General features: G+C 38.7%; 1 protein-coding gene across 2 annotated transcripts in view; it reads right to left on the minus strand.

Moving 5' to 3' along the window:
- The window catches only part of LOC122772849 (glycogen debranching enzyme-like), a 30,898-nt gene extending 19,743 nt beyond the window's left edge, over window positions 1-11,155 (minus strand). For both annotated transcript variants that reach the window (XM_044031204.1, XM_044031262.1), the window contains exons 1-6: window positions 11,060-11,155; window positions 7,917-8,035; window positions 5,538-5,748; window positions 4,147-4,316; window positions 3,143-3,349; window positions 122-303 (exon numbers count right to left, since the gene is read on the minus strand). In XM_044031204.1, coding sequence (XP_043887139.1) covers window positions 122-303; window positions 3,143-3,349; window positions 4,147-4,316; window positions 5,538-5,748; window positions 7,917-8,004 — 858 coding nt within the window. In that variant the 5' untranslated portion in view covers window positions 8,005-8,035; window positions 11,060-11,155. The remainder of the gene's footprint in view (window positions 1-121; window positions 304-3,142; window positions 3,350-4,146; window positions 4,317-5,537; window positions 5,749-7,916; window positions 8,036-11,059) is intronic.
- Between the last annotated feature and the right edge of the window lie 3,951 nt (window positions 11,156-15,106).

Genomic DNA, 15,106 nt, shown 5'->3' on the forward strand with positions numbered 1-15,106 from the left:
GGAGAGAGAGAGCGGTTTCCAAAGCGACACAAACTTCAATTTCCTATTGGAAAAAATGGCTAAAATCCAATGCAATTTTGAGGAAAACATAGGGTTAATGTGCGAGTGTGTGTGTGCTCACAGTCAGTTGGCTCTCTTGTGTGATGTTAGCGGGGAGTCCTTTAGCCTCGTAGCGTCCCTCTGCGACTCTGGTGGTTAGATGCCACAGAGCTCTGTCTAAGACCCAGGCCGGACGCAGGTGTGGAGAGTTCACCAGGTTGTAACCGCATTCTGGATGTTCTCTGATCCACACGCTGTTAGCAGCTGTAAAGGAAAACAAGCAAAATATGAGTCAGTATTTTCATGAGAGGAGTGAGTGTCAGATTCCAGATAGAAAAAAGTCTGTTTAAGTGTGAAATAAAGCAGAGCACCACTTTTTCAACTTGTCAGTCATTTATGGCGTATTTCCACCAGCTCACCTTGCCTCGGCACGGCACGGCACTATTAGGTTGCATCTCCACTACAAAAAAGTACCTACTTAACGTGGGCGGAGTCATCACTGCACGGCTGAGTGAAACTGCGGCGACTTTGTTTTATACGTGACACACAAACACGAGTGACTAGTGACTTTACACCAGACTTCTGTAGTTGTTGGAGATTAACCCACGTTTTTAGGATTGTTAAGTAGTTTTAACTTATCTACAATTCGGCACTGTTTGGCTTGATTTCTGTCCACATGTCTCCGGAGTACAGCCTCCTACTCCACAGACTACAGCGGCAGCGGTCTGTGATGCCATTCGCGATCATCAGCGCTGTCCCTAAATACACCACTCCATTTTAAAAGACTCCTGTTAAATATAGAGGTTTCCCTGGTAGTTGTTTTTAAGAGTATTAAGTAGTTTTAAGTGATCTACAGTTCGGCGCTGTTCGGCTTGATTTGTGAGTGGGACATCTCTTCCTGGGACTCTGGCCACTCAGCAGCCGGCAGTCTGACCAATCATCACATAGTACCTACTACTAGTACGCTTGGAACCGGGCAGGAGCAGGTATTAAAAATAGTACCTGGTACCCACACTACTTAAACCGAGCTGTGCCGTGGCGAGGAGAGTAGAGCCGGTGGAAATGCGCCATTAGTGAACTTTGAAAGTTTGACACCTTACAGAAACTGTGGAAATACAAATGCAAATCATTAATTATCTAGTTTTTTGAAGCTATGACATTATTAAAACTTACTGGAAGGGAATACATAGATAGTTTTTAGGATGTCACCCCCCTCTGGAGAGGGATTATGTTTCTTTTTATTTCTTCTTTTAGTTATTTTTTTCCTTTTGGGTAAACTGTAAATAGCGAATTAAAGGAACGTACATGCTGTCAAAAAAAACTGAACGTCAAAAAAATAAAGTCAAATTAAGAAAGTTAAACATTACATCTACTCTCATTTTGCCCCCAGGAAAAATAAATATGTATAAATATAATTATATAGATTTGTTTTTATTGTTTCCAAATATACAAACATTTCCCCACAATCCAGAGTAACAAATAACTAAATCCATATTTAAATAAATAAAAATAAATAAATAAATGAATCTATCAATAGTTAGTGGTTAAGTGAAAAGGAATATATTAAGAAAAGGACTGAATAACAGACAAGCAGCGCTTAAAAATTATACATATATTATGTAAATTAAGAATAAGAGGAATTTAGAGGAACATGCACATACATTTGAATAATAATAATTATGTTTATGTTTCTGTGAGGTTTTAAAGGGCACTGTCATTTAGTACAAGTTAACATTTGTTGTTTCTGTGTGAATTAAATACATAAATGTTCTTTAAAACATACTAAACATATTTTATTTAAACCATATACTGTATTTTCTGAAGCAGTTTTAGTGAATAACAGTCAGACTTGTTGCAAGGGTTTTGGGGTCAAAGGTCACCACGATAGTGTAAATAAGGGAGTGTGGTCTCTCTTTAACCTTTAAACCAGGCTCATTTTACTGTGCTGACCTTTTGTGAGGAGGCAAGGCGTGAGAGGCTCACAGTGACAGCACAGATACAGTAAAATAACAGCTGAGAGTTGTTTGTTTGTTTACTTTCCCAGGTAAAAGATTTAAAAAATGTATTAAATGCACTTCTATTTTAACATAAATGAACCAAACATCAGTTTCAGAATAGTCACAATAATATGTATCTTTAACTTAAAGGGACGTCTAAGAGGTGAGACTGCAGCTCACATGTTAACACTAATGTGTGCAAAAATAAATCATATGATTACGGTTATGAGGAAAGTTTCCTGGTACACGATGGGTAAAATACAGTGGACGAAATGTCCATCATGGGGATTAATAAAGTCAGATTAAGGTTAAGGTAATGTTTAACTATAACTTGTAAATAGGTGTATTTCTTTCTTGTGATAAATTATAAAATAGTGAAGAAGCAGGCGGATTAAATAAGATTAGGTTTCTTCTTCTACTCCTTTTTGGACACGTTTGATTTTTTTATTTTCTATCTTCACTTTTGTTTTTTCTGTTTTTTCTTCTTTCTTTATCTTTTTTTAAGAATATTATGTCCACGTTTGAAATAAAGCCTTCATTCATTCACTCATGGTTGTAATGAGTGTGTGACTGTGTGTGTGTGTGTGTGTGTGTGTCTCGCTGTCAACAGTATTGTCCGGTGCTTGCGACCCACTTTTTCCGGGCCTGTTCTGCTGATCAGTAATTAATGATGAAACAGACTCTGTCACAGGGATTAGCATTGCAGAAAATTGGTCAAAATTGCTAAAAAGTTGCAGTGAGCAAAGGTTGCAGAACTGTAATAGGTTAAAATTATACTTTTAAATCCGTCTCTGTCCTAAAAGCTGTGACAATAGCTCAAGTGCAACCCTGGTCTAATCTATTTTTCAATAATCTTATTTGTCTATATTGTCTCTTGTACAGCCGTACGTGTTTTAGCAGATGTAAAAAAAGTGAATTTCCCCCAGTGTGGGACTAATTAGTGCAACAGATATTTCACAATAAAAGCCCTATAATGAAATGAAAATGGTTTAAGGGAACAGACAGACAGTGACATATTGCACAGATACAGACTCAGAGAAGAGTAGTGAATGACTTGGGACAGAAAATGAGACGTAAACAAGGAAAAACATGAACGTGACACTGACCGGTGTGGTTGTAAACCACATCTGTGATACACAGCATGTTCCACTCTCTCCTCATCTTCTCCACCAGCGCGCCCACATCTGTCCAGGTGTAGGTCTGCTGACCCTTGGGGCTGAACTCCGGGCTGAAGGTCAGCTGGTCCGCGAGGGAGTAACAGGACCTTGACTCGCCGAGCGTCTGGAGTGGAGTGAAGTGGATCATGTTGTATCCTGGAAGAGAGGAAGTGATTACTAAAACACACACACTCGACATGAACATGAAATGATTCCACGCCGATTAATGTCCATATGTAATTATAAAGTGTATGTTAATCAAATATGATCATTTTCTGTCAAATATGATCATGTGACCTCAGGAAACCCCCGACTTCTTTCCCTAACCCACACAGGAATCCCAGTAGTAATGAGTTTGAGTGAGTTTTTATTCCTTATGATTCATTCAATCTATTAAAAGTGTTTTTTAAAGAATTATTTATTAAAGAATAAAGTTTTTCTGATTTTTCAGCTTCTTAAACGTGAATATTTCCTGGGTTCTTTTCCCCATACGGCAAAAAAATCATTCAAACCGATTAATTCTTGGTTTGTGGACAAAACAAGTGAAATTTTTTGACATTTTATGGCCCAAACAGAAAATAATCATTAGTTGCACTAAATGGACAAATAATTAATTGTTTAATTTAATTTAATTTAATTTAATTTAATTTAATTTAATTTAATCGACAGATTAATAGATTATAAACACAGTTGTTAATTACAGGAAGAAATCTAGTATTTCTTACTTGTATTCCAACAGTGTCAAGCCTAGAAATGAGCCGATATCGGTCAAAATCGGACTGATACAGCACATCCTCAGGTGAGCGATATCACGAAAAAGTGATATTGTGTCATCCCTAACTCAAAATGTCCGTCCATTATTTCCTCAATAACAACTACAGAAGCTTATTGATTCAGTTTAAAATATGTGGCTCATAAATCTGTAAAAATAGAACACACACACACATACACACCTGACTCTTTGGCGACTCTCAGTCTGTCTGTCCACTCGTTGAAAGGTCCCAGACATTTGGACAGGTAGGTCTGGATGGTGATGCAGTCCAACGGCAGCACGTGGTTCTCCGCTCCCACGCGGAGGACGGGATCCACCACGATGTATCCTGCTCCTGACCGCTCTGTGTTTCTGAGAGATAGAGATTTACTGTTTGCTTCATTTCTCGTCTTTTTTAGTGCTTTTAAATATTTTTATAGATGTATTTGCTTTTTTAGTGCAGATGACGTTAAATCAGTGTACACAGCAGCTGTGTGCACCAACCTTTTGTTTACATCATGACTCCACATAACTGCCATCGGAGGTAGACGTTACCTCACAGGAAGGGCAAACACACACATGCGCACACGCACACACGGCTAATGCAACGAAGTGAAGCCACAGCAGATTGTTTCTGTTAATCTGGAGCACTATTTCCCCATTTTAGAGGGAAAACTACATAATATTTCTATTTCTCGCAGGTGCATCTTGATTATATGTTGGTAAAAATAAGTTTCCTCCTCATATTGGGGTCTGTCAAGCTAAATTTCTTAAGAACACTTGAAGTTTTCAAATCTTTTGTATTGAAGGTTTTTGAGGTGTCGCTGCCACTTGACAAAAGGCTCATCTCATTAAACAAACGCCAGCTTAAGTGTACACTATCTTAAGAATGTGTTTCTACTTTATCTCCCTGCATGACAGCCTTTTCCAACAAAAAACTGAGATTTTTCCAAAACTTCACTTTCTCCCAAAACCAAACTCCAGAGAAAATCAGCAATTTTACATCACATCACACAGGAGTTGTTCATTAACTGCCGCCTCCATCAGTAAAGTTAAAATATGTTATTTTATGAATTTGGTGTTGGAAATCCTTAGTTGACATTTACCCAAGTGACGTAAAATGACCAAACATGGACCTTGGTGCAGGAGAGTGAGCAGTTAACAAATGTCTGTTTCCAGTCAGAAAAGGCTGCCTGAGATAAACATGTTCTTAATCGAGCCGCAACTAACGATTATTTTTATAATCAATTAATCTGTCTATTATTTTCTCGATTCATTGATTAATCGTTTGGCCCATCGAGTAACAGAAAACCTTAAAAATGTTGATCGTTTTCGTCAAACCTCGAAATTACGATGTTCTCAGATGTCTTGTTTTGTCCAAAAACCAAAATGATTAACTTTTAATGATTTCTTTGTTATCCAGATCAAAAAAATGAAGAAAATACTCACATTTAAGAAGCTTAATCATTTGGAAATCTTGTTTTAATCATGAAAAAAAACGATTATCAATTATCAAAATAGTTGTCGATTAATGTAGTAATCGATTAATAATCGATTCAGCTCTAGTTCCTAATACTAAGTTTCTTTATTTACCCGACTCCAAAGTAGTACTGATAGGACCCGGCTACTTTGATGTCCAGAGAGCAGAATTTATCCGAGTCGTCCTCCCTCCCCGCCGGGTTATTCCATGGCAACACGCGGAACGTGTTTCGCACATAACTGTGTCCTTCGAGCGGGTAATTGGTGTGAACCAGAACCGTTCTGCCCTGAAGACTCGGACCCAGGCGGAACTGAAGCTCAAAACCTGAGGAGACACACGAGAGTTACTTACTGCAGTGTACACACACACAAACAAACAAATGTCGTGGTTTTTGTGAAATCTACAGGACGTGATGTGACATTCCAGAACTTATTCTGTCTGTTAATAATAAAATGTTGATGTAGCACTTCTCAAAACAAACTTTACAAATAAATAACACAAGTAGTGTTTTTAAGTTTTTTAGGTGGATCTCCGAGTAATAACCATAACAATGTGGTTCTGATTTTAGTCATTTTTCTCCTCAGTCACAGAAAGTAAGACAAACAGAGGGAAACAGATCAGTTTTAGGTTTTTAATTTCACTCGGTTTTCATCTTTAATATCAGACAATCACATCTGTGAGAGGCTACAATCATAATCCTGATAAAACTGCTATTTTAAAGTTTTTCCAGCATCAGAATCCACTTCTGCTTAGTCGACAAGTTTGTACAACCGGTGTTGTGTAAACTCGTTGTTTGTATGTAAAAGTCACTTTTAAAGCTCTCTCTCCTGTAGTTTGTGGAGATTAAAGATCGGAGGAGCCAGATCACTGAGTGCATTGTAAATAATTTAAATAAAAACATACCGGAAGCCATTTTAAAACAGGCTAATAGGCAGGGTGATGCATTCAAATGCGTTCTATTTATTCTTGTTAAAAGATGAGTTTTTTTCTGTCTTTTTTTACTATTACTATTATTAAGTGTGAGGAACCTCTTGTTATCCTTCAGATTATTATAGCCGTGGTTTTCGGGTCATTTTTGAAGGAGTTAACCTGCATAAAAACTCATGAAATTTGTCGAAAAATGCGATAGAGGCATAAGGCACGAAGTCGGGTCATGGTCAGACAAAAGTGGTCGGAGGGGGGACGCAATTTGTCGAGTGTGTCGGGCTTTGCTCTACTATCATTATTATTATTATTATTATTATTATTTTGCCACTTTTGCTGTAATTCAGGCATGATGAGGCTAAAGCAGCTAAAATAATTTCTCTACCTTTAAGACTTAACATAAGTCAAACTCCACTCATACTAAGACTGTAAAATATACACAAATAATACGTCACACAGCCCCTGACACACACACACACACATACACACACATCAGCCAGACTGTATCAGACATCCCTCTGCTCCTTCAGAGTAGATAAATATAGTCCACTTCTCATCCTTATCAGCTGCAAGAGGGGAGTAAATGTCAAGTGGTGCAACGAGCTGCTCCAAGAGTCAACACACACACACATAATGTATAATCATAGGGTAAAGGAATAATGTCACGTCGTTATGTCACTAATGAGTTAGAAAAAGGTTGATTTAATGTATTTTTTATACATAAAAATATACAGAGGATGATTGTTTTTAATTCAATAACTAAAAAGATTCTACTCTAACCTGGAGATTTTTTCCAGGTTACTGCACAGTTCCTATATTCCTACATTAGTTACTACTTACTACTGTAAGTCACTCTCTGTGGTAAAGAATGCCTTTTCTGACTCTTTTCCGTTTTAGTTTTTCTTATATTATGTATTTCTCTCTCTCTTTATTCTATCTGTGCACCACCGAGCAGAGCAAAGTGCTATGATATTATTGTGTATTATTATTATTTATCATTCAACAACATGTTTTTTTATATTTGCTTTTCGCATAAATTATAAAATAAACAACTAATATTTAACCATTTTTTCATTTTCTGATTTTTAGACACTCAACTGAATATGGACTGACTGAATAAAACACAAATTCACTGGGATCCATTTCTGGTTGACACAATAACATTTGAACATTGATTTTGTAGAAATGCATCAGCTACCAGTATTTTAATTTACAATATCACTGTAATATTCACTTTTATTACTGTTTGTTTGTCGGTCGGTTTGTTTCTTTTCTGAGAACTGACCTACAGTATGTCATGTTTGTCAAACAAAACTTCTGTCCCCAAAAGATGCTCAGCAGATCATATTATTATATATATTATTACATATATTATATTATTATAATTCCGAGTTCCGACCACAAACGGAACGTGGAATATCAAGAGACACCTATAAAATGCCGTGAAAAAGGCAGAACACAAAATGGCTGCTGGTAAATCACTTGGTATTTCACCAAACAACCTTCTTGTTTTTAGATTATTCAACTTATTCAGTCAAGTATCTGTAAAACTAAAAAAAAGGCATTACCTTGTTCGAGTCTGAACAGAGTCCTCTCCAAATTCTCCTGGTCATTGAGCATGAGGACTCGGATCTGCTTCAGGTGTTGAGGTAACATCTTGAGATGTCTTCAAACGGTCACTGGCCTCCTGCAAAGACAAGGTTTTATCGTCCATTTTGATAAATAGTCTCTAGTGTACTATGATCCTGGCACACTGACAGTATGTTGTTGACATTGAATTCAGAATATCTACAGGCTGAACCACTGTTTTGGAAGCAAGGTCAAATCATCATTTTCATAGTTGATTAATGAACCATGAAAATAAGCCCCATCATATTCGTTTCTTAATCCAGGCCGTCTACGATGTTCTCCCAAGCCCATCCATCTTGTTCTGCTGGGGTAAGGTGGACTCACCAGCCTGAGCTCTGTGTCAGAAGAGAGGGACCCTGGAGCACATTTTGAGCTGCTGTCCAGAAGCCCTGGGTGACGGGCGCTACCGCTGGCGTCATGACCAAGTCTTGAGGGCTATAGCGAACACCATCTGCAGTGAATTGATGAATGCAAGCGCTGTCGCCCAGTAAAGAAGAGTATCGCTTTTGTGAGGGCTGGGGAGAAGCCTCCAGTTACAGCCAGAACCACCTCCTCTGGCCTCCTGGCAATGGCACAAGATTGGGAGCTCAGAGTTGACCTGGGGAAGCAACTGAAGTTCCCAGAAAATGTTTCCACAACAACTCTCAGGCCGGACTGGCAACATCTAAACAGATTGTTCTCCAGGAGCTCACTGTCCCCTGGGAGGACCACATTGAGGAGTCCAACAAGAGGAAGAGAGCCAAATATGCTGCGCTGGTGGAGGAGTGCCAGTGAAACGGGTGGAGAGCCAGGTGCCATCCCATTGAGGTGGGATGCAGAGGTTCACAGGCCAGTCCCTATAACATGCTGGGCATCACTGGAGTCAGAAGGCGAAGGGCCATTAAGGAGGCCACTGAAGCAGCAGAAGTTGCTTCAAGGTGGCTGTGGATCAGGAGAGGAAACACGTGGGTGCGGCAGCGCTACCTGGACACAAGCCGGGGCTTGATCACCCCTGGCTGGGTCGCCTGGATGAGAGTGTACTCGAAGCACTCAAGGACTCCAGGTAACATCACTGAGGATGTGTCCAGGTTGCATCATGGTGTATGCCACAAACAAGTTAGTTGAACCACTTAAACCACTTAAGGTTGTTGTCTTTGACATAACTACCATACGGGACATGGTCCTACGTGTCGGACTGTAAACCTCACTTGAGTGCCTCAGATTGTCCTTGATTTTGAACATAGACTACTACAAAATATTTTGATTCAATCACAATTTAACTGTTAAGTTTAAAGTATAATACACAAGAAATTAAAATAAAATAACCATGAAATGTGATCAGATATTAAATATAGAAATATAAGATTAAAGTGAGACATTGGCTCCACTCATAACAATAAAACGGCTACTTTATTCTTGTGAAGTAAGGGTTAATTTTGGCCTGGCTCCGCCCACCCAACAATACAGCCCATAGCACTTCACATCCAAGGTGTGACTTCCTATGGACCTCTACCAACAGTCTCTTTTTTATGGTTTTTCACAACATAACAAAGAAAATATGGTGATGTGCATTGAACAAACATTTTAAATCAGTGTATTCCACTTCTTAGTTTGGGGATGTGGTTAGTGAGTTATACTCCATTTCAGTCCATTTTATAGAAAGAAAACACATATCTTTATAGACACATCTCTGTTGTATTAGTCACAGTCGAGGGTTACTGTTTACACAATTTCTAAAGTTTGTACAGTTTCCAATCCCTCTGGAAAATATCTCTACAAAAGGAGAAGAGAAATGAAGGTCTCTGCAGTGGAGATCCGATTAAAAAACTTTACTAATGTGGATAATTCTCTTGTAGACTGAGCTTCAACCAACATTAGCTGACACACTCTCAGGTTGTATGAAGATTGTGTACTTTAGGGAAACGTTCTGGGAATCTTTAGAGAAGTTCTCTAAAAGTTGCATGAAGGTCGTGACAAAAGTGTTTACAGGAATGTTCTGGGAATCAAAAGAGGAGAACCACAGGAGAACATGGGGGGGGAACCTTGAAGGAATATTCCTACAAAAAAAAGTAATGTTCCCAGAATGTTCTGGTGGGAACCAAAAACTGTGAGCTGGGTGAACACTAATGGGTGCACTTTGCAAATACAGCACCTTCTGGAAATTTAGAGAGCAGTAATTCAAGCGATGTTTACTTTGTATATAATACTTGCACGTGCAGGATTCTAGACTTTCATATAAGACCAAAACTTGGGGTCAGCTGAGCTCCACAGTGAGTGGGGTCGATGCATCCAGAGTCAGTGAACCCCAGTGAGTGAAGCCTCCCCCTGAGTCTGCGCAGAGCCTCAGTCCCAGCAGGACAAGGTCAGGAATCCAGGCGTTAATGTCACACTATTTATAAAACTCTTCCCACTACTGTTTGGTTCACTTGACACTGTGTCTTACCACATCAACACCAAGATACGGTCGCGTAAACTCATCAAGTGGACGGAAAACAATGTTTTGCCATGCAGGAACCTGCTAAGCCAATGTGCCGTTATCAATTGAAAAGAGTGATGGTTTAATGTTGCCTTGCATGCTAACATAACAACGTTCGCTATCAAATATACTTAGAGGGTTCTTAGAAATCGTTGTTAAGCACCTACTAATTCGGCAATCACATAGTGGCACAAAGCCGCGTTATTTCTGTAAGAAAAGCACAATTAATCTTGGCAAGTTCGGCATTCGACCCCCGGTAGAAGCACAGTAGTGGGCGGTGCCGTAAAGTGGGAATTTAAGCGAGGAAACGAATGAGATTCATACCGAATTTGAGAATAAACCTGTCACATCAGTGAATGGTTTCATTAGACAGCATTTCATGCTTCCACCATGGAAGCAAAGCACAGCTAAAGACAGCAGTTTAAAGTGTTCTCAGAAGCTGTGTCACAACAAGCCGAGTGTGTATTTCCCCACAAACGGTGTGAACGGTGTCACACAGTGAGCTAATGCGGCTAACAACATAACATGTCGTAACCTGTCGGTGTGTAAAGATAAAACTCCCGCACGGTTAACATTTTTAAACAACAACACTACAGCGACAACGCGGATAAAATGTGTGAATGTCACCTGTCACTTGTGTCCTGACTCCGTTTCAGCAGCAGCAGCAGCGGTGGCAGCGGCAGGAGAACAGCCAGCGCTGAAGCTCCGGTCAGTGACGGAGTTCTGTGAGCTAAGAGGCGGAGTTCGCCATTACCAGACCAGCGGGGGTGTACCGTAATAACGCAAGTAAAGCGGCACAGATGCGAGAAATAAGGAGCGTTGTAGTTACAATAGTAAATAGTAAGTAAGTAAGTAAGTTGTAGTAAGTAAGTAGTGGTTTAGTGGAGAATAAATGTATTTTAGACAAAAAAGCAACATGTATTATTCCGTTATTGCCGATATTGATCATTTACGTGATACGTGAATAATCTAGTTTATTTACCCAAGTCAATGGTAACATCTCAGTGGAAATTGATGCTCACAGAGAGATTTCTCTTGTAGCGTTTGTGTTACGCTGTATCTAAGAGTTCACACACACACACACACACACACACACTCAGGGCTGTTATATAATGTGTTCACTGCAGTGCAGCAGAGGCCTTTTACAGCCTCAGCACAGACATGACGACCATGTCGTTCACTCACATTGATGAGGTTCAAGAAATGTAATCAGATTATTGTCAGAGAATCAGTTTTTTCTTTCACTTCAAAATCAGCCCTCACTAAACAATAAACCAAACATTCTTGGATTTATTTAAATTCACAATATTTAAATTGTGATGTGTCGTAAAAACAAGGAAAAACTGGCCAAAAATGAAGAAAGTACTTATTATTACAAGCAAAGAAAAACATTGACTTAAAATCTAAAATTGTATCTAGGGCAGAACTTCGCTTGCCAAGATTTTTTTTTTTTTAAAGGCAAAAAAAATATATTAGAACAATTTCATGAAATGAGTCTTATTTTAGTGTTCTTTGTGTTCCAAGGAAGAAATATTATTAAAATGTGGTATAATAAGGATCCAGATACAAGAATAGGGAAATGCACTAACACTTTTGAGCATATATTTTTTCCCATCATGCGTTTGCCTGACATTTATATTTAAATCTAAACAAACAGTCTCTTATCTTGTAAATGGAACAAAGGCTGAAGCTCAGAAAACGTACATACTGCAGCTTCTATTGGAGTGAGTGTTGCCATGACCTTTAACCTTTACACTGTGAACACTGTGGTGGATGTAGGTTACATTTTACAACGTAGATGCACACGGTGTAGTGTTCAGGGTCTGTTTACTAATCTTGTAATAATTATGATTTTTTTTATCTCATAATTTTGACATTTACCTCATAATTTTGACTTTTTATCTCATTATTTTTATTTTTTATCTCATTATTTTGACTTTTTATCTCAAGATTTTGACCTCATCTCATAATTCAGGCTGACTACTAATTTTTCTTTGTAAGACTATGTTATACACAGTACAACGCTAAATAGGCCCTTGCACGGCAGCCATTTTGAGAGGTCACAAAGGGAAAATCACAGGTGTAAATAATCACCTGATGATGGCTGAGTTCCATTTAGCTTCCTTAGTGTCATTCTGGTTCACTGTTACACTGGTGGTGGTGGACAAAATGGTGACCCTTGTCACTAAAGGGACATTCCAATAGTGCTGGCAAAGGTTTTTGTACTTTTATTAACATATTAAAGTATTTATCAGTATTTGGTCAAATGCTGCCCTCTAGTGGGTGTAAGTTAGACATATGTGTGTTTTGTCGTCATGTCTGGAGGCTGAAGATGTCAAATTAAATTCATGTGTTGCTGTTCTAAAATTAACAAAAATGTTTGTGCATGATTATATAACACACACACACACACAGAAAGCATGTAAATCATTGTGACATCACAAACAGCAGGTTCTTCTAAAGACATGACGCACATGAAGATGCAATAAGCATAGTGTGTGTGTGAGAGAGTGAGATTATTAAGTTGAGTTTCAGCATAAAAAAGAAAAACACTAATCCTGTGAATGGTTGGATAAGACAGTCGCAGATGACAGATGTGTGTGTGTGTGTGTCACAAATGTCACTAAAGCTGCTGTGTTCTGATTGGCTGCTGCCCACACACACACACACACACACTCAGTGTGTAGCCCCCAATGACACTGAGAAAAACACACACACTCGTACAGAGAGAGAGAGAGCGAGAGAGAGAGAAAGAGAGGTTATAAAGAGGGTAGCAAGGAATCAGAGGAGGAAAATACTGTGAGGCAGAAGAGGGAAAAACATAACTACTTTGACATCACGGTAACCACTGGCAACCAGACACAACAGCAGCAGCAGCAGGTAAGACACATCTGTCCTCAATGTTTTTCCTCTGTGTATTGTGGAAAGTTTCCCTCGAGGCCTTTAAGAAAAAACAAAAAACACACACTCATTAATAAGATGATTTTGTTATGAGCAGTCACAGAGAATCTTCTGGTGGTCGGGAGATTGTTGTAATGTGTGATTTTGTGTCACTTTTTGTGTGGGAAAAACTGCAAACATAAAAATATATACACTACACAACTTAAATCTATAATATCTTAATAACATGTTTAGCACTTTATTTCACCATTACACACTCTTTTCTGGATGAAAACTTGAGTTACTCTGACTTTGTAAACCACTTGTTCTCCCTGACCAAAGCTCATTGAGAAAATCCCTCACAGGGACACACGACTTATTGTTTCCACTGACACTTCTATCAATCAGTTTTAATGTGTTATTTTGTAATTTCAGCATTAAAATATCTTTGTTTGGATTGCCCCAAGTGTCAAACACTTAACATTTGAGGCAGCAGGAGACGAGCATCTCCTGTGTCCCTGTGAGCTAAAAACACTGACTTTCTCTATGGGCTTTGGTGCAGGATAGTTTCAGTTTCCACTGCCATGTGCCTTGCTTATTTTCTCTTTTTTAATACATATAGTGGGTTCTAGAATCCACGATAAAAACAGAGGAAACTTCTATGAAGCCCTGAAATTTCTCAAATGACGTGAATTTTCAATGTCAAAGAACGCACTTGTAATGAAAATAAAATGATTCACTTAAACTCAGTGGAGGATGTGGAGAGGATGGAGACTTTACATTTATTACTTTTTAAATGACTCTTATCACAACTTAACTCCCAGAAATTTGTCTCACAATCAACCCCCGAGGGATTAACCAGTGACACTAAAACAAAAGATTAACGTACAAAAAAACCCCAATTTAATTTCTTTTAAATGTGTTTCCATTTATCAACTAAAACTGTGGCGAAACGTTTGCCTAAATTTGCACTTCTATCATTATCCGATAAAAATCACTGTGAATGAACTGAACTGAGTTCAATACGTGTCCAAATGTTTTTACTAAACATACACACACACACACACACACAAAACTCCTAATCCAAACTGCATTTAAAAATAGTCCCGGTAGATTAAAACAAGGTTTGTATCAACTACAAAATGTTGGACTGAAAGCAGATTAAAGCCCGACGTTACGTAAACAGTGTCATTTGGTGGCAGTTCAATAATGATTTTGCACATGAAGGTCAGATCAGGGTTCTACGTTCTCCTCTCATCCCCCCTGTCCCTCTCTCTTCCTCTTCATCCGTCTGTATCACTCTGTCAAAGTTGTAGTCCTCTTCAGTCCTTTGTTGTGAACCCTAAGGAGCAGGAACTTTCACCAGGAGTTTACTGGGACTTTATGTTAGGAAAGAACAAGGGCCTAAACGAACATACAGAGTAAATGTCTGAGGACCTATAAAGGACCCTCCAACATATGTAGCTCATGGTAAAGTTCCTAGTTCCTGAGGAAAGTTCTTGCACCTTAAGCTCTGTCTCCAACATGTTGAACAGTTCAGTTTGGTGTGATGCATATTTTTTTGTGTTTACATTAGAAATAGTACGGAAATATCTGGGCCCAACCATTCCATTTTTAGTACTCATCCCTTGGGGTACCAGAATAAAGGACTTTCACAATGAACCAAGAACTTTACCAAAACCTTTGTATGTAGCAGGGAGCAGGGACTAAACAACACAACCTTCTATTTGGAGCAATATCTGTGAAGTCCAAGTCACCAAGGTCATAATCATCTTCAGTAGTTAGCTGTAGGCA

The sequence above is a fragment of the Solea senegalensis genome, linkage group LG1, assembly GCF_019176455.1.
Source record: "Solea senegalensis isolate Sse05_10M linkage group LG1, IFAPA_SoseM_1, whole genome shotgun sequence".
NCBI classification, from domain to species: domain Eukaryota; kingdom Metazoa; phylum Chordata; class Actinopteri; order Pleuronectiformes; family Soleidae; genus Solea; species Solea senegalensis.